We start from the raw sequence: 16825 nt of genomic DNA on the forward strand, positions 1-16825 counted from the left end.
GGGTGGGTGGCTAGATTCCCATTTCAGGGCCAGTTCTTTAGCCTCTCTAGGCCCTGTTGCTTTGGCAACAGTAAATGCCAACAAGAGAGCATTAGATGGGGCAGAGCTGGGTCTACAGACTTCCCAGCAAAAGGAGCTGGCTGAGGGCCCCAGGAAGACAGCTAGGTGAGAAGCCGAAGACAGAGTTGGACAGAGCTATAGCCCCTGCTGACCCAGAAGCACCAGAGTAGATGGCTGAAGGTACACTTAGCTGACACAAGGACACCACACTCTCAAGTCAAGGCCACTCCAAAGGGCAGTTTCTCAACTTTATTAGCCTGCAGCTCTTCCCTGCCAGCCCCAGGGGCTGGTCCCTGGGCAGTGAGCAGGACTGAGGTCAGACAGGTTCCGCTTCTGGCCCCTGCCAGCTTGGGACAGCTGGGCCAAGGAACCAAAGGTACAAAAGTCCAAATGTGGCACTTCAGGTGAGGCCAGCTTCTAGCCGACCACAAGGTGGAGGATATCATGGCCTTCTCTGGCCAAGGGTCCGTCTTGGCAGTGTTCATTCCCAGGCAGCCACTATGAACAGCTGGTGATCCTAGCCAGGAACTGCTGTGCCCACCACTCGTCCAGGTCGATGGGCACAAAGTCTGTGGGCAGAGCAGAAGCTGGACAGTGACACCACCTTCCAGACTGGTCACTGTCTCTGCCCTTAAGCTGAGCACAGGCCCCTCACTCAGATTCCAAACATCAGGCATTGGGAAGAAGGCGTCCAGCTCAGGAATCCCCTCCCCAAGCCCCTGGCAGGACCCAGGTCAGGACAGAGAGGCTAAGGGAAGACAGTAACATGGAGTAGGGCTCCCTTGGGGTACGGGGTCTGGGAGAATTCCTGGGAACAGGGCTGGGGGCTCACTCTGTAGCCGGGGATCGGGTGTCCTCTCCACGTACTGCACAGGCCTTGGCCCACTCTCACTGGCCTGGCCACCATCCAGCTGTCGCTCCACCTGCTGCCAGGCTATAGGGGATGGGTGGTCAGGCTGAGCCAGACCCCTGGCAGCCCCTCCCTGCTGAGGGCCTAGTGGCCACCCTAGACTCAGGCCAGCATTGGGAGTAGGCAGTCTTCTGGGTGGTCACAGGACAGACTACAGAGAGCCAAGGAAAAGCACAGCCAGTCAGGCTGCAGCAGGCTGGAGGACCTGGGGTCATCCCAGTTCACCTCACTGGGACCCATAGCCCAAGACATACCCTCTAGCCCTTTGCTACCTTCGGACACAAAGCGGACATTCTCCTCGTGGGCCAGTGTGTAGGTCTCTTGGGTTCTCTCAAGAGATGGGGATGTGGTGAGGGGCCGACGGCCATTCACTCGATTGAACACAAGTCTTGGCCCTGGACTGTGGGAGGGAGGAGACAGTATGGTCAGTACCCATCCAGGCCCAGGTGCCACCTGGCAGAGCCCAAGGGCAGTCTTGGACCATGCCCACTGTTCCAGACCAGGCCCAGCCTGGCCCTTCCTCAACCACAGAGCAGTGGCCTGCAGCAGTTGATGGTGTAGGCCTCTCTTGCAGGCCCTGGGCAGTTCAGCTCACATCTGCAAACCTTGGTCCCAGGGAAGCAACTTTGGGTCAGGGAGGGATCACCAGCTGTATCCGATCTTGGCAGAGGCACAGCCAGTGCCCCTCTACACTGCCCTTCACCCCCACCAGACAGGCCTTCAACAGCCCAGGTAGACCTCAGTCATGAGTAGGTCTCTTCCCCAGCCCCACCTGGCAGGCGCATTTACTCCTCTACCTACAACTGATGTGGGAGAACAGACCTAACAGCTGGATGGTCTCTGCCACTCCCACTCCCTGGCTGCCCCCAGGCCCTGAGGGATGAGTACTGAAAGCCTGTGAGAATCAAATGGGGAGAGCGTGACCACAACCCAGCCCATTCCCCATGAGCCAGAGACAAGGGGCAATACAAGTGAGATGGCCCCCATGGCGCTGCACAGGATGTCCAGGGGGCCACTGAGCAGGTCCCAGCCAGGCAGGCCCAGGGCAGGGCTGAGCCCTGTGCACATGATGCCCACACGAAGCCCAGGGTGGGGCCGTGGAGGGAATGGAGCCGCACCTACAGCAGGAGGTGGGAGCCAGAGTCCTGGGCTGCGCCTGCCGCTCCACCAGGCACTCGCGGTCCCGGGCGGCCTGCTCGCCTTCCTGGGCTCAGGTGCCCCACGCCGCTCTGGGTTCCTCCTCAGGTGAGAGGGGCACTAAAATAAAGAGGAGGGTCTTGAGGGGCGCAGGGTCCTGCCAGCCCCAGGGCCGGCAGGGTCTTGTTGCCACAGAGAACCTTAGATGTGCAGGTGGAGACTGAGAAGGGGCAGCGGCTCCTCCCCAACCTGGAGACTGCCTGAGCTTCTGCGCAAGCCGGGGCATAAAAGTCTGTCCTCCTCTTGACAACCTCCCCTTGCCTGCAACCACCCCCACCCTGAAAGACTTCAAACACCAGGAAAGCTTGGAGATGGGACATCAAATTTTTAAGAGGAAGAAATGCAACTGGCCCTATGAACTACAAGGGATCTAGGTGGTGATGCTCAGGCTGATATGGGGGCCCAGCAAGGCAACCCACTACCCCACAGTTATATAAAGCCCAGGCTCTGTGAGGGGAAGAAACAGCCCCAGTGTGCACCTGTGAAGGATAGCCAACCTATATCAGCTTTTAGGAATGCTGTGCAGGCAAGTGCCAGCCCACAGACCTCCTCTTTTATCACTTCCTCTCATGTATCCCCTCTACCACTTCCAAGGTAGACCAGCAGTCTATTTTTTTGGCCCAAGAACCTGGGCTGGAAAGAAGTGGGAAGGGGACAGCAACAAGATTCAGCAGTAGTCCTGGCCTCAGAGCTCACACCCCTGACCCAGTACCAACCCTCAAGCCAGCCTCCTTCATGTGTTCTTGCTGGCCACAGGCCCTACCTCCCCACCTCTGGTGGTCCCTGCATGCCCCCTACCGCCCTTGGGGACAGGTAATCATACTGCCCCATTTTGTCTCCTTCTCTCTCAACAGGACTGCCAGAGGTGCAGATCTAGCTGGCCTGTCCACTTTCAAAGGCAATGCCCACATCCATGCCTAGCCTGAACTGGAGCCCATACATTTAGCAGGTCAGGAACTCTGGGACTGCTGTGTGCCAGCAGGACAGGCAGTGGCCACCACTGCCCTTCTCCCACAATTGGTCAGATGAATGATGGGTGGTCAAAGGTACTAAGCAAGGAAGCTGTGGGAGTGTTAGGTGGGAGATTTTGGAGGGTGGCCCCTGAGAAGAAGCAGGAGTGGGGGCCACATATGGAATTGCCAGAATCTCCTAGCCGAAGGACTAGGACTGGGTGCAACCCACTGACCTCAGAGGAAATGAGAACAGTGAGTCCTGCTCAGTCCAGCAGAACTGAAGGCCACCCCCCCACTCCACTTTCCCCTCCAGCATGCCTGGCTTGGCTGACTAATGGAAAATCTCAGGTGTCCACACCACATCTGGTCTCCTGGGGGTCTATGCTCTAGAGAAAACAGCCAGTGGGCCTGGGGGTATCCCTTGCAGTCCTTACCCTCTTCCTTCCTGCCTCCTTGACACTGCTCCCAACTCTGCCAGGGACCTGCCCTTGCTGTCCGCAGCAATGGAGCCTTGGAGAGGAAGAAGCTCCCCCAGGTAAGAGGTGTGGGGTCCATCAGCCACTCCAGCCTACACCCCCTGACTGAATAACCACACGGTGGCTACACACTAGGGTGCCTCAGCTTCCTCCACTGGGTGGAACAACCAGGACATGGACTGATGTCAGCCAAATGTCCCCAAGACCCCATTCACCCCCTCCCCAGGGCGCACCTCTGGCCTAGGACACTTCCACCAGAGAGCCTCAGCATGTCAATGTGTCCTTCAATCAGGAAGCACCCCTCTCCAAAAAGTCAGTCACCTGACCCTACATCCCTCCACCTGTGGATTCTGAGCCCCAGCAGTTGAGAGGGGCATGGAGACACAGCACCCCCAGCTGTAGCTAATCTGCAATTCTAGACCCCTGGGGGCTGTCAGTTCTCAGCTTGGAAAGCCCCCACCTCCTGGGGTGTGCCCCACACTGCCTCAGGGAGCCCTGAGCTGATCCTGTGCCACCCCCACCTGGGGCCTAGGCAGGAGCAAAGTCCACAGGCTCCAGAAGGAAACAGTGGAGTAAATTGAGCCAAAGGAGTAAAAGGTTCAACCCTGGGGGAGGAGGCTAGCCTCCAGGTCATGGTCCCTAGAGGGCAAAGTGGCTGGGAACGAGCCTCCTTGGGGCACTGGGCAGGCGGCTGGTTAGGAAAGGAAGGAAGCTGTAGGCCCTAACGCACCGGGGCATTTGCTGGAAAGGAGGGGACTCCAGTGCCCTAGGATGTCTGGGGTGAAGGGCAGAGGACTGGGGCCTGGCAGGGCAAGAGGGAAACACGTGCACCTCTCCCACAAGGACACCCAGGAGACCTTGAGGGCCTGCGCCCTGGGCAGCTCTTCCCAGCCCTCGACCTCGGCCGTCCAAAAGAGGTCCGTCATACAGCCCAAGGTCGCCCGGCGAGTCTGCCTCTGCCACCCGGAGTCCCCTTGACCCACGAGGGGATCACAGGCCGGCGGGCCCCACGTGGCCAGGAGTGTCCGCGCTAGCCAGGCCGAGCCCTAAGGCCCAGCCAGGTGGGCGGAAGCACGAGCAAGCTAACCGGTGCGCCCCGACGGCGTCCACCGACCTCTCCCCAAGGTCACTCTCCAGGCCGCCGGCGGCCACGCTCACCTCGACAAGGGCCAGGGTCCGGGCTGCGGCGCCAGAGGCTGAGCCCGCGGGGGTGGCGAAGCCGGCGGCGCGGGCTGCCGGCATTTCAGGAGCTCACCGAGCCTGCTTTCCACCTGCTGCTGCGGGGGACCTACGGGCGCGGGGAGGGCACGTCAGTAGCCGCGGGTCCGCGGTGCCCGCGCCCGCCCGCGCTCCCGCCCGCTGGGCGCACCTGTGCGGCGCTGTGCGACCAGCTTGCTGGGCCCCTTGGTGATGGTGTACATGGTACGCCTGCCCGCACCCAGGACCGCTCCGCCCTCACTCGGCCGCCGTCCCCGCCCGCCGGCCGGATCCGAACCCTCCGACCGCTCCAGCTCCGCGGCGAGGCGGGCGTGGCCCCTTTAAGGGCAGCGGGCGGAGCAGGGCAGAAGGCGGAGCGGCTCGTGCACGAACCCCCGCCCTTAAAGGGGCCGCGTGAAGGTGCCGGACTGGCACGTCTCACTGGCGGCGCTCCCAGCTGTGGGGCATCTGGTGATGATGCGATGCTGCAGTGCAGAACGAGGTCGGCGGTCTTTGCGACCTCCAGGCGGAGTCCTCCGTGAGCGGTGACTTAGCCCTTAACAGGAGAGAGGGCGCCCTGCCTTGGGTGCTAGGGAGCTTTACTGGGGGCCTCTCTGCATGGGGGTGGGGGTCTGTGCTGAGGGTATCTGTAGTGAAGGGGAACCTGTGCTGAGGGGTGCTCTGCACACGCTGGAAGCAAGGGAGCTTCTGCGTATGTTTGAAGGTCCTCAACCAGTGCCTGGAGAGGTCTGGGCCGGTATTGGGAGTCACCTTCATCCTAGGGAGTCTAAGAAGAGAAAAGGGGTGAATTTAGCAGGGAATGGGAAGTAACAGTGCCCCCAGGTGGATGCAGGAAGCCTGGAGGCCCAACACCAGGTCTAAGCTGGGAAGGGTGGAGGAAGGTCAGCTCCACTCCAGCCCCAAGGCTACTCAGAAATCAGATCCTCTGTGTCCCTTGCTGGGCTGCCCCAGGTTGACTGAGGCAGGAGGATAGCAAATTTGAGGCCAGCCTGGGTAACTTAGTGAGACCCTATCTCAAATTAAAAAGACTGGGGATGTAGCTCAGTGGTAGAGCGCCCCTGAGTTCAGTCCCCAGTGCTGTAATGTGTGTGTGTGTGTCTCTCCACCTGGCACCTCTTTACTTGGAGTAAGAGTTTTTATAAATGTAATAAAGGCAGCGACTTCAGTATGAAACTATCCTGAATTAAGGTGGCCTGAGGGTTGGGGCCCTTTTAAGGGAGAGATCTGGTCACAGAGGAAGGCTGTATGAAAATGGAGCATAGGGGCTAGGGTTGTGGCTCAGCGGTAGAGCGTTCACCTAGCATATGTGCAGCCCTGCATTCGATCCTCAGCACCACATAAAAATTTAAAAAAAAAAAAAAAATTGGAACAGAGACTGGAGCAATGTGGCCATAATCTGACAGTCTGGTTTCTAGAGTAAATAAATGTATTTTCTAAAAGTCACCATGTTTGGGGATAATTTGTTATAGCAGTTAAACAAACTGATATACCCAGGAGAGTGGTGGAAGGAGGGATGGGAGGGAGCGCTGCATAGGGCCTGAGAAGGAAAGTGGGGATGTTGGACCCCCACTGGATAGTGGGGGGCAGGCAATGAAAAGTGGGCAGATGAGCTGGGACCTAGGAAAGAGGCTGGGCCCTGCTGTTGACTTGGGGTGAGGTGGGACATGGCCCACAGGCCCTTTTGTGAGTGAGAATGGCATAGGATTGACCCTCACTCATCAGGCATTGCCTAAGCATCTTCTGTAGGCCAGACCCCAAGACAATCACAGGCTGGGAGGAGGGGAAGTGTGTCCAGGGAATAAGAATGAGGATGAGGCAAGGGCCAGTAGGTGCTGCAGGACAAGGGAATCCCTTGTTTCTTTCCACAGCATACAACCAAGGACCTGTGGCTTGCTGAGTCTTGGTGATTTGATCACATGTGGAAAGGTGGCCCCTGCTATGGTGCCTCCTACCCAGTATACATACATCCCTCAGGCCTAAATTCAGTCTCTGGCACTTGACTTCAACAAGTTCAACCCTGGCTATCCAGGGGAATGTTATCCCACAGAGGTCCCAGACAGCTGCTAGCATCTAACACACTTGCCTGCCAGGAAATGTGTGCTCCCACACACGGACTGCGGAATAGCCGCTCCACCACCTCATCTGCTTTTCTGCCAGGCGCTGAGCTCTGGCAGTGCGGAGGCCAGGTGGAGTGATGGATGCAGCAGGAGTGGGGGTGGGGGTGGTATCCGCCAGAGTCCAGTACCATTAAGCACAATGCCATTTGCTGAACACTGTGAACAGTTCCTTAAAGCAGGATTCCTGCCTGTGTGCAGAGAGTCCCAGGGGAAGCCTGGGTTGTGAGTGGCACACCTCTACCTAGGTGGTCCCCTGGCTGTCAAAGTCCTCCAGGTCCTCCTGGAGCTACACCCTCACCTGCTGCAGAACCCAGTCAGGGTCACTATCAACACTGTATGTACATCAATATCCACTTCACAGGGCTGGGGCTGTAGCTGGTTTGATCCTCAGTACCACATAAAAATAAATAAAATAAAGGTATTGTGTCCAACTACTTCAAAAAATAAATATTAAAAATAAAACAAAGGCATTCAGTCCATTTACAACTACAAAAAAAAAGTTGATAAAAATGAAAAAAAATATATATATATATCCACTTCACAGTGCTGTTTGGAGGAGGGGGAAGCCCGCCAGTCCTCAACTGGCTGCTTCTCTCATTTTAAAATATAAATGGACACAATACATGGTGCAGAGGATCCAACACAGTGCCTCACACTTGATAGGCAAGTGCTCTGCCACTGAGCCTCAGCCCCAGCCCAACTGGCTGCTTTCTTGAGGGAGCCATCCTAAGTGGCAGCCCTACAGCATTGTCCCTGGGACTCTTCACTAGCCCTCCCTGGTCTAAACACATTCACATCCCATCCATCCTGGCCATTGGCCAACCTTGGATATGCCCTCAGCAGCAACCACAGGCTAAAGTCCTAGTCAGCGGCCACCCTCAGCTCTGGTCCGCAAGACGTGGGGTATGGGGGTTCTTGGCCAGTCCTGACTGCAGAGCACTGCCCTCTGCATTTTCTGGAATCGGAACCTCTGAGAGGTGGACCCCAAGCTGAGTATTCTGAGAACCTCCCTTGAGTACACACACATCGCAACGTCAGACTAGATTTCATGGGTCTCTGCTCCCGCTATCTATCCCGCTAGGGACCCTGAGCGGGCGCTGGTCATCTCAGGGTTAGAGAGAAGTCCTGAGCATCACCAGCTGGGTCTGAGTAAGATCCCCCAACCAGGGCCCCAAATCGGGCCCTGCCCATCAGGCCCCTTTCACCAACCCCAAGCAAGGCCCTGCCCACCAGAGGACCTCACTAGGGCCACGCCCACCAGACTCCCACTACGGCTCCGCTCCCATCGACAACCGAGTGCTCATGGTTGTCATGGTTTCCATGGCTAAGGCTCGAATGAAGGCTGTCTTCGGATTTGCATTCTCCGTCTGCGTTCGTTCTTCGGACTCCTAGATGTATCACGAGACCAAATTCAGGTGACCATAACGCATGCGCTGTGCCCGCTGCGCGGCCGGCTATGTCATAATTCTTAGGTCTTGTGGCAGCTTCCTTTACTCAGCTGCGCCGCTGGTGTAGTGGTATCATGCAAGATTCCCATTCTTGCGACCCGGGTTCGATTCCCGGGCGGCGCATATGATTGTTTTCCCTTTTTCCGATCTCTGGAACCGGCTCCAGCTCACCGCAGCCAGGAAGAGCAGAGCAGTCTTGAGGGAAGTAGGAAGCACCGGTTACGGTGCAAGGAGAGACAGGCTCTCTGAAAACACTGGCGCGCAGTGGTGACGCGGTTCCTAACCAAGAGGCGTCCATAAACCAGCAGCATCGGCCGCCGGGGCCCCTCTCGGGGCTGCGGACCCACCCTTTAAGGGGTGTCGCGCGTCCTTGTGTCAGTTGTCCGACTCCCGGCAGCGCGGTGGCGATGCTGGTGGCGGCGGCCGCGGAGCGAAACAAGGAGCCCATCCTGCGCGTGCTGCAGCAGTACGTGGACCCCGCGCAACGCGGCGTCCGCGTGCTCGAGGTGGCCTCTGGTTCCGGCCAGCACGCCGTGCACTTCGCGCGGGCCTTCCCGCACGCGGAGTGGCAGCCGTCCGACGTGGACCAGCGCTGCCTGGAAAGGTGCGAAGGGTGCGGGCTGCCAGAGGGCGGCCGGGCAGGGGTGCGGGACCAGGCTGTGGAAGCGGTAGGGCTGCGGGCCCGCTGCTCAGCCTCTCCGGGCTCCTGGTGAAGCGACTGCAGGGCCCTCTGCCTCTCGCTCATCCGCTGCCCTCCACAGCATCGCCGCCACCACGCAAGCCCAGGGTCTGTCTAACGTGAAGGCCCCGCTGTACCTGGACGTGACCTGGGAGTGGGAGCACTGGGGAGGGATCCTGCCGCACTCGCTGGACCTGCTGCTCTGCATCAACATGAGCCACATCAGTCCCTTAAGCTGCACCAAGGTGGGTGGCTGCAGAGATGCCTCCCGAGGGAGTGGCGGCCAGGATAGCCCTGTCTCCAGCAGGGGTTCTCCAGGGTCTGGGAAGGTGACTCACCCTGCCTTGCCTCCTCCTCCCCAGGGGCTTTTCAGAGCTGCTGGACATCTGCTCAAACCCAAGGCTCTGCTCATCACCTATGGGGTGAGTTGTCCTGCCCCAGGGCCTTTCCCCTCTTATGGCCTGCTGGGCTCTGCCCAGGCTCCACCTGGTCCTAGGCTTCCCCTTTTTGGGGCAGAAAAGGGGTGTCCTTTTCATTCTTCAGACCTCAGCCTGCCAGCATGTCCATGGCCCACTGGGGAATGACTGACCCTGGTTCTGTGCCCCCTGTCCATGCAGCCCTATGCAGTCAATGGGAAGATCTACCCCCAGAGCAACGTGGACTTTGACTTGACCCTAAGATGCAGGTCAGAGCTGGGTGAGAGGGGCCTGGCTTAGGGAGCAGGTGGGCTGGGTGTCCCTGGTTGGCCCTGGACAAGACCCTACTTCCTCCCTGCTGCAGGAACCCAGAGTGGGGACTGAGGGACACAGCCCTTCTTGAGGACCTGGGTCAGGCCAGTGGCCTGCTCCTGGAGAAGATGGTAGGCAGGGTGAGCTGGGGTGGAGTGGCCTTCCTGGGGCCCAAGGGCCACTCCAGCAAAGTATTTCTGTAGGTGGACATGCCAGCCAACAACAAGTGCCTGATTTTCCGGAAAGAATGAATCCTCCCCTTCATCCTGCGTGCATGTGCCCAAGTCTGGGCACAAACCAGAACTCCATCCCTATCTCCCAGGACCAGGTTTCTGGAATGACCAGCCCCACCAGTCTGGGCTCGTGGAACCTGGGCCCAGACTGCCTTGGAATAAAGCACTTTCTGCTGCCCATTGAGTATCTACCACACTGTGGGACGGGTGGGAAAAAGGGTCTGGCCTGTGGGGTTGGGGTTGGGGGCATCTAGGGCCTCAAGGGACAGGCAGAATGGAGTTGGTCCCCACCTGTGAAACACGAGGTCCCCAGGGTGAGCTGCTTCTCCTTGGAGACCTCAGATGGAGCCAAAGCCCCAGTTGGTTGAAGACCCCAGCTTGGTAACAGGCCAAGGGGTGGGGACACCTGGAAGGGTAACAATCCCCCACCGACAGCAGCCCATGAGTTCCAGGGGAAAGGAAGAGCTTTTATTCATCAGAAAGAAGGGCAGGGTGGGGAAGGGCAGGGCTAATCTTGGAAGCGGTTGAGCAGCTCACAGGCCTTCTTCTCCAGCAGCTCTGATATTTTCTTCACCCGCTTCTCACTGGCGGCGCGCACGTAGCTGCCAGGGTCCAGCACGGCCACACCATCTCGTACTTCACCCATGATAACCAGTGGCCCATCGCCGGCAGACACATTGGGACAGGGGCAGGCCCAGTCCATGCCGCTTAGTGTCACCTCCAGGTACTTGGTGCCCAAAAACTTGAGGCCCATCTTGTCATCCTTCAGTACATCGTCCAGAGCCACACGGGCAATGCCGCCTGCAGCCTCTGGTTCCTCCAGCACCTCAGTGAGCCGCCCTACGATGGCAAAGTCACTGCGACACAGGCTCAGCGCCAGTTTGCTTCTGAGGCGACAGGCCCGGCAGGGTGGTGTGCGAGGCACAGGGCAGGCGTCCTCACAGCGCTCTCGGCTCTCAAAGTTGTTGCCATTGCCCTCGCAGCCACTGTATAGGAAGGGCAGGCACCGCTGCAGAAGTGGGCTATAGGCCCAGCGTGGCTCCCAGCCCTGGCAAGGCCCCTGCACCGCTGGCAGGGTGCAGGCATCCCCAGGGCCACGGGTGCAGGCCTGTTGGCACGCCTCGTATGTCTCGAAGCCCCGGGTGGCCCCATCACACTCGAGAGCGGGGAAGGTCATGCAGCCTCCGCGCTGTGGATCGAAGTTCCAGAGCACATGATGTGGGGAGGCAGGGCCCGAACAGGCCTGCGTGCCAGGCAGGCACTCTGCCAGAGTGGGCACACCATGGTCCTTGTCCCTGGCTGGCTCCCGCTGGACCACAGAGAGTGGGAAGTCAGCCCTCAGCAGGCCTGCGGCATTGCGTGCAGTGCAGGTGTAAAGGCCAGCATCCTCTGGCCTGGCATTGTAGAGTACCAGCTGCCCGATGCTAGTGACCACCACATTGCCATACATCTGATCAGGGCGCAGGATCAGGTTCTCCTGCTGGTGGCTCTGCTTTTCCCAGGTCACAGCAGGTGGCGGGCGGCCACTGACCTCGCAGTGGAGGCTGGCCGTGCCTCCCACATGCACTGCTTGTGGGGAGGGACTGCTGTACAGGGCAGGTGGCATGGGGGCAGCCCCCAACGTAGGCCGGGCTGTGGTCTCTGGTGGCCCTGGACTGCTGGGTGGCCAGCTAAGGACATGCTTGCAGGGCACCACGTGTAGGTGGAGGCCTCGCAGGCAGGCCTCAGCGTCCATGTAGCAGCGATTGTAGTAGGTGAGGCCATCGGAGGCACAGGTGAAGTGGGGCTCCTTCTCACAGCGGTCACGGCAGCGGCACACAGGCTGCCCATCCCAGATGTCACAGTCAGAACCCTGCTGTGGGCACTTGAAGCCCTCACAGGAGGCTGCTGTGGTGGGTGCAGCTGGGCCATCTGGGAATCGGGCTGCCACGCAGCTCTGCAGCCCACACACGTTGGCACAGCACTTCTCCGAGGCAGCACAATCCTGGGGGAGGCAGGTAGCTCAGCAGAGCCCTGAGGCCCTCCCACCTGGCCCAGGGTCTCCACCTTGCCCCTGCACCAGGGAGTACAGATGCCTGCAGCTACAGCCCCTGTGCCTCTCCCTGAGCTGGCTTTCCCTCTGGAAAGTGGAGGAAGTGCTTTTTGTCCAGCATGATAAGCTTCAAAACTGGTCACATATCACCTAACTGAATCCTTAACATCCACAAGCAGGACTCACCGTGGTTCCTTCCCCGTGTGCCAAGGCCCTGGGCTCAATGGCAGATTTGGGCTAGGGTGTGGCTTAGTACGAGGGAGGACCTGGTTCTGCCCTGGCATCATACAGAAAAAAGCAGTCCCCCACCATCACAGATGGCCATGTGCCAACCCTCTGGTCACCCCTTTCCCAGTGTGAGGGAAGGGCGATGGCCCACAGTAAGATTGCTGTGCAAGGGAAAATTCAGAGGCCTGTGTCCACTCTGGTCTTCACAGGATAACTGCTGCCCAGGCAGGAAATAGACAGGTCTGGTGAGGAAAAGGGGATCCCATTCTCAGACAGGTGAGGGCAAAGATAGGGTATGACCCAGGCCCCTTGTATGGGGAATGGCCAAAACCTTGGCATAAGAATGTGGAGAGCCCCAGTAGGAAGTGGGTTCCTAGGGCTGCCCTCCACCCCCAGGGAAAGGGCTAGGGTGGGGCCAAGCACCCAAACTCCTTGGGATTCCCCACACTCACCTGGTCCCTGGCGCACTCTCGCTCACAGGTGCTCTGGGCGTCTACCCACAGGCTGGGGCTGAGCTGGTTGGGGCACAGGCCGGGATGGTTCCCTAGCTCTGGCAGCAGGCCAGCCCCCAAGGCCAGTCTGATGATGAGGAACAGAGGCAGGAACAGTTGTAGGGCAGGCATGGGGACCACAGGGCCAGGGGGCATAGCCGTGTGGCTGCCAGCCCCTCCTGGGGCCCCACAGAGCCCAACACTCTGCAGGCATCCACTCTCTGGAGCTACCCGGCTGGCCCTTCCTCTCCCCTGATTATTCTTTGGGTTCCCCTTTGGCCCCTGAGGCTGGAGCCCACTGAAAATGCTCCCCCAGGCCCCAGTTGGGTGGGTTTTGGAATCTCAGAGCTCTCTCTGTGTAGCCCTTTCCCTCCCTAGTCTGTCTCCTCTCTCAAACACTGCAGGCCGCTCCCAGGTCCTGGTCAGCATAGGGAGAGGAGGGGAGGCTGGGGAGGGGCCAGGGCTCAATAGCGCAGGGTCATCGAGGGGCGGAGAAGGGCTAGCTCTGGCCAGAGAGGAGGAGAGGAGGGGGATGACACAGTAGCTGGAATCCTTCCCTCCATAGGCTGAAGTCAGCTGGGGTCAGTCTCCTTGAAGACCCTCCTCCTTCAATTTAGGGGGGAGGGGTGAGGCCAATAGAACTCAGCAGCTTTTGTCCCCACCCTTTGGTCTCCCATGTGGGGGAGTTCAGGCCCCTACCTCACCCCAACTGACCACAGGCCTGGGTCTCCCCAAGGCAGGTCCAAGTGGTACCTGTCACCTTTGAGTCCAGGTAAGGCACAGGGGTGCTATTTCAGCCCAGCAGATGGGGAGGGGGTCTGTTCACTTCCTGGGAAGAACACCACTTTCTACATGTCCCTGTCAGGGTCACAACCTGCCAGCAGATCTTGAAGTACATGTGGAATCTGCAGGGGTGAGGCCTTGGCAGCTCAGGCCCTGAGCCGACACAGAACTTTGCATTCCCAGAGATACCCACTTTGCTGGAGCCTCTGGCTCTGGCTCTGGCCTTGGCCCAGGCCCTTCCTGGGCTGAGCAAGGAAGGACAGAAGTGAGGCCTGCCCAGCACCAGGATATGGCTCCACATGGGTATCCACCCAGGGTCCATAGGGATGGCCAAGTCCAAGGGCCCTAAACGAGCAAAGTCCTACAAACTACCCAGGGCCCGCAAGCACCCAGGAGTCTCTCCCTGCCCCCAGCTGCCTGGCCTGACCTGGGGGCCAGCTGGGCTGGAGGCCCCTCCTCCACTGGGGAGATCAAAGGCTCCTGGCAGGACAAAGGGCGGCCTGGAATTTGCCCTTCCAAACCCTTCTGAGGCTCCAGAGGTCTGGGGGCCCCAGGATGTAGCCCTGAGTCTGACCTCCTGACCCAGGAGGCAGGGTAATAAAGAGCTTGGTCTGGCCAGAATGGAACCAAGAGATGGCTGCCAGGCGCCAATGACTCCTGACTTACCCAGGAGCTATGGGGAGCTGGCCCCTGATAATGAGGGGTGGGTGGCTAGGCCAGCCTACAGATGGGGTCAGGACAGGAGCTCACTGCAGCCTGGCAGCCCCAGTGTGGGGGTGCCCAAGGCCTAGACCACTCCCAAGGAGCAGCATGTGTCCCATCTGCGAAGGGCCATCTGCGGAGTACAGCATCCTTATCCTGCTCAGGTCTGACCTCCAGGACATGACTCACCCCTGGCCGAGCAGGACTCGGCAGAGTCCTACCCTTGGGGTTCCTGAAGCTGTGGCAAACTGTGGGTGCTGGAAATAAGGACTCCACATGAGGAGGCGTTTCCCTAGGAAACTGGCTTGTATACTGTGCACAGACCAAGCCAGCCCAGCCCACTCTCAGCCCTCGTATACAGGTATGCAAACCTAGTGTGCCTGCAGGTCATCAAGGTCAGCTCCTGAAGACAAAGGGCTCAAAAAAGCTGGGGCTCAGGTGGGCAGGCACAAAGCTGTGGTGGTCCCTGTGCAGGGCACCACTGCCAGACCCACCACCCCCACCACAGCCCATAAAATCCGACTGACCTTACAAAACCAACAGGGAGGGCACAGCTGAATTACATTTACTGTACAAAGAAACGGAAGAACAGCTCAAAGGACACAGGAATGCAGGGTCCAGCAGCAGTGAGGGTAGTGTTGATATGGTGCACGTGGGACTGTCCAGCTCCTCAAAATGAAGTCTGTGTAGCTCTGTTCACAACTCCAGAGAAAAGGGCATTGCTGGCAGCAACAGGGGTGCTGGGTTGGGAGATGGTGGAGCTACCCCTGACACAAGCTCCCCAGCACAGGAGCCATCTCCCAGTACAGCCACGGTGCTGCATCTGCATGTCCACCGGTGCCCTGAAATACCTGCAGCAGGACTGTCCTGTACCACGTGCATTATGAAGGACCCAGAGAGAGGGGTCCCAGCCCAGGGAGGGCTCCTTGGTGGCTGGGGCCCTAGGGCAGGAGGTAGAGTTGAGCACCAGTGAGGCCGAGGGTGGGGGTGCCAGGCAAGGGGGCAGCACTGAGAAAGACCAGGCCATGGCTTCATGGGGTGAGGATAAGGACACTGTGCACCGGCACAAGGGCTGCTGGGAGGTCCTCCAGAGGGGCCCAAGGTGCAGACAAGGCTGCTGTCCAGGCAGTACCACTAAGAAACAGGTCAAAGAGGTTCCAGTAGCATGTGACCTCACAGGCAAAAGGGCACCACAGATGAGAACGAGCTGCTGGGAAAACAAGTCCTGGCAGTGTCTGGAGGTTCAGATGCCAACAGTGTCACTCCAGTGTCACTCGCAGATCTACAGAAGGCTCTATAGATCTCCTTGACCTGGAGACCTGATCTATGTAGTGAGTATTACTGAGGGTGCTCAGTTATAACAAGCAGGAACCCTGGAGTGGCTGAGGGGGGTCCCCTCACACCCTGCTTCTCCCCTTTCCTGTAAGTCACACATCCTTGCCTATGCCCAGCACACTGATCTCCAGAGTTATACGCTGGGGCCAAGACCTCTGCCAGAAGCTTCTGGGGTACCCTGTTTCTCACTGGCATGGGCAGTGCCAACACCCCAGGCAAATTTGATGTAAATCTAAAGAACTCCTGTTCCGACTGCACCTCCTGCCATCACTCCTCAAGCCCCTCTTTCCCCAGATGTATGGGCCCTCCTCATGGGTGCTGTGGCGTGAAGAGGCAAGCTCACCGCACAGATGCATCCATCTTCCCTGACAGCCTTTTTAAAAATGTACAAAACAGGCAAAATGTTCTCTATATAAATAAGGAAGGGGAGCCAGGCTCCCTCCTGGCCCAAGCCCAGGCAGCCTGGAGTCTGGGGTTGATTCAGACCAGGATCTCCGTAGCACCAGCAGCCCAGCTACCCAAAGGCCCCTGGGCCTCATCCATGGAGTGTGCTCTCCCCTCCACCTAGCTGGGTGTGGAGGAGAACCGGACGCTTCCGAAACAGGCTGTGTGGCCAAGTCTTCCTGCCCGGGAGCGCTCTTCCACCACTGAGCCTTCCCGAGTCTGCAGAGTGGTGCCTGCTGGCCTGCTAGGAGATCTTGCAGTTGCTCCGAGAACAGTTCTGGGGAGGGCTCTGGGGCGGGCGGATGGACTTGGACCTCTTGAGACTGTTGCCCTTGCTACTGCTGCCTCCAGCCCCACTGGCCAGGGAGTAGGAGCGACCATGCATCATGACGGCATTCATGCCGTTAGCCATGGAGAACGACTTGAGGTGGCTTTTGATGGTGACGGGTAGTGGAAGCTTGTCAATGAGGTGCACTGGGGTGCAGGAGACGATGGCACGGCAGCAGAGGTCCTGCAGGCTGAACACTGTGGCAGGGGGAATCAGATGGGGGCCAGGAGGCCCACTAAGGTATGTGCTGAGGAGCTGCCCTCTCCCAACCAGGACAGGGCCCTGCCTCAGTCTCCCAGCACAGACACCGTGCACAGAGTGGCTCCCTCCTGCCTTCCCTCTTAGAATAGAGTGCACTGCAAGGTGCTGCTGCGAGACCAGCAGACCTAGGAGCCATGGTGGGGCAGAAGCCGACTTGCTCTTGGAGCCACTCTGCAGCCCCTCCCGTAGCTCTGGTTAGAGT

General features: G+C 58.9%; 4 protein-coding genes and 1 non-coding gene across 11 annotated transcripts in view; 2 read left to right on the plus strand and 3 right to left on the minus strand.

Annotated features, from left to right (window-relative positions):
- Window positions 1–277: 277 nt before the first annotated feature.
- Window positions 278–5662, minus strand: Mcrip2 (MAPK regulated corepressor interacting protein 2). 3 transcript variants are annotated; one of them, XM_034636501.2, is made up of 5 exons: window positions 4966–5592; window positions 4755–4884; window positions 1243–1370; window positions 827–994; window positions 278–647 (listed from the first exon to the last, which is right to left on the minus strand). In XM_034636501.2, exons 1-5 carry the CDS (start codon window positions 5015–5017, stop codon window positions 559–561), a joined length of 567 nt encoding a protein of 188 aa, XP_034492392.1. In that variant the 5' UTR covers window positions 5018–5592; the 3' UTR covers window positions 278–558. The 3 variants fall into 3 exon arrangements, with proteins under 3 accessions (XP_034492392.1, XP_027796585.1, XP_027796586.1); XM_027940784.3 differs by having other exon boundaries at window positions 278–629; window positions 893–994; window positions 4966–5583; XM_027940785.2 differs by lacking the exons at window positions 278–647; window positions 827–994 and adding an exon at window positions 1001–1121 and having other exon boundaries at window positions 1225–1370; window positions 4966–5662.
- A 2741-nt stretch (window positions 5663–8403) lies between these two features.
- On the plus strand, window positions 8404–10199 carry Mettl26 (methyltransferase like 26). The gene is made up of 6 exons (XM_027940782.2): window positions 8404–8983; window positions 9141–9303; window positions 9421–9480; window positions 9676–9743; window positions 9839–9917; window positions 9990–10199. The coding sequence occupies exons 1-6, from the start codon at window positions 8787–8789 to the stop codon at window positions 10035–10037; spliced, it is 615 nt and encodes a 204-aa protein (XP_027796583.1). The 5' UTR covers window positions 8404–8786; the 3' UTR covers window positions 10038–10199.
- Trnag-ccc (transfer RNA glycine (anticodon CCC)) lies at window positions 8432–8502 on the plus strand. The gene has a single exon. It is a non-coding gene; the product is annotated as a tRNA-Gly (tRNA).
- Window positions 10200–10465: 266 nt separating the features above from the next.
- Window positions 10466–14789, minus strand: Wfikkn1 (WAP, follistatin/kazal, immunoglobulin, kunitz and netrin domain containing 1). Its single transcript, XM_027940848.3, has 2 exons — window positions 12732–14789; window positions 10466–12003 (listed from the first exon to the last, which is right to left on the minus strand). The coding sequence occupies exons 1-2, from the start codon at window positions 12924–12926 to the stop codon at window positions 10528–10530; spliced, it is 1671 nt and encodes a 556-aa protein (XP_027796649.1). The 5' UTR covers window positions 12927–14789; the 3' UTR covers window positions 10466–10527.
- Window positions 14790–14804: 15 nt separating this feature from the next.
- Window positions 14805–16825, minus strand: part of Rab40c (RAB40C, member RAS oncogene family) — a 33562-nt gene continuing 31541 nt past the window's right edge. For all 5 annotated transcript variants that reach the window (XM_027940849.2, XM_027940852.3, XM_027940851.3 and 2 more), the window contains one exon: window positions 14805–16559. In XM_027940849.2, coding sequence (XP_027796650.1) covers window positions 16279–16559 — 281 coding nt within the window. In that variant the 3' untranslated portion in view covers window positions 14805–16278. The remainder of the gene's footprint in view (window positions 16560–16825) is intronic.

The sequence above is a fragment of the Marmota flaviventris genome, chromosome 19, assembly GCF_047511675.1.
Source record: "Marmota flaviventris isolate mMarFla1 chromosome 19, mMarFla1.hap1, whole genome shotgun sequence".
In the NCBI taxonomy this organism is placed as follows: Eukaryota; Metazoa; Chordata; class Mammalia; order Rodentia; family Sciuridae; genus Marmota; species Marmota flaviventris.

Excerpts from the sequence above, each read along its gene's own strand:
- Mcrip2 (XM_034636501.2), bottom strand. The coding sequence starts at position 5,017 with ATGTACACCATCACCAAGGGGCCCAGCAAGCTGGTCGCACAGCGCCGC. Across the intron at positions 4,885-4,965 it reads GGTCGCACAGCGCCGCACAG|GTCCCCCGCAGCAGCAGGTG; the intron begins GTGCGCCCAGCG and ends CCGCGCCCGTAG. Across the intron at positions 648-826 it reads CCAAGGGAGCCCTACTCCAT|CTTCTGCTCTGCCCACAGAC; the intron begins GTTACTGTCTTC and ends GTCACTGTCCAG.
- Mettl26 (XM_027940782.2), top strand. The coding sequence starts at position 8,787 with ATGCTGGTGGCGGCGGCCGCGGAGCGAAACAAGGAGCCCATCCTGCGC. Across the intron at positions 9,481-9,675 it reads CTCTGCTCATCACCTATGGG|CCCTATGCAGTCAATGGGAA; the intron begins GTGAGTTGTCCT and ends CTGTCCATGCAG. Across the intron at positions 9,918-9,989 it reads GCCTGCTCCTGGAGAAGATG|GTGGACATGCCAGCCAACAA; the intron begins GTAGGCAGGGTG and ends GTATTTCTGTAG.
- Wfikkn1 (XM_027940848.3), bottom strand. The coding sequence starts at position 12,926 with ATGCCCCCTGGCCCTGTGGTCCCCATGCCTGCCCTACAACTGTTCCTG. Across the intron at positions 12,004-12,731 it reads GAGAGTGCGCCAGGGACCAG|GATTGTGCTGCCTCGGAGAA; the intron begins GTGAGTGTGGGG and ends TGCCTCCCCCAG.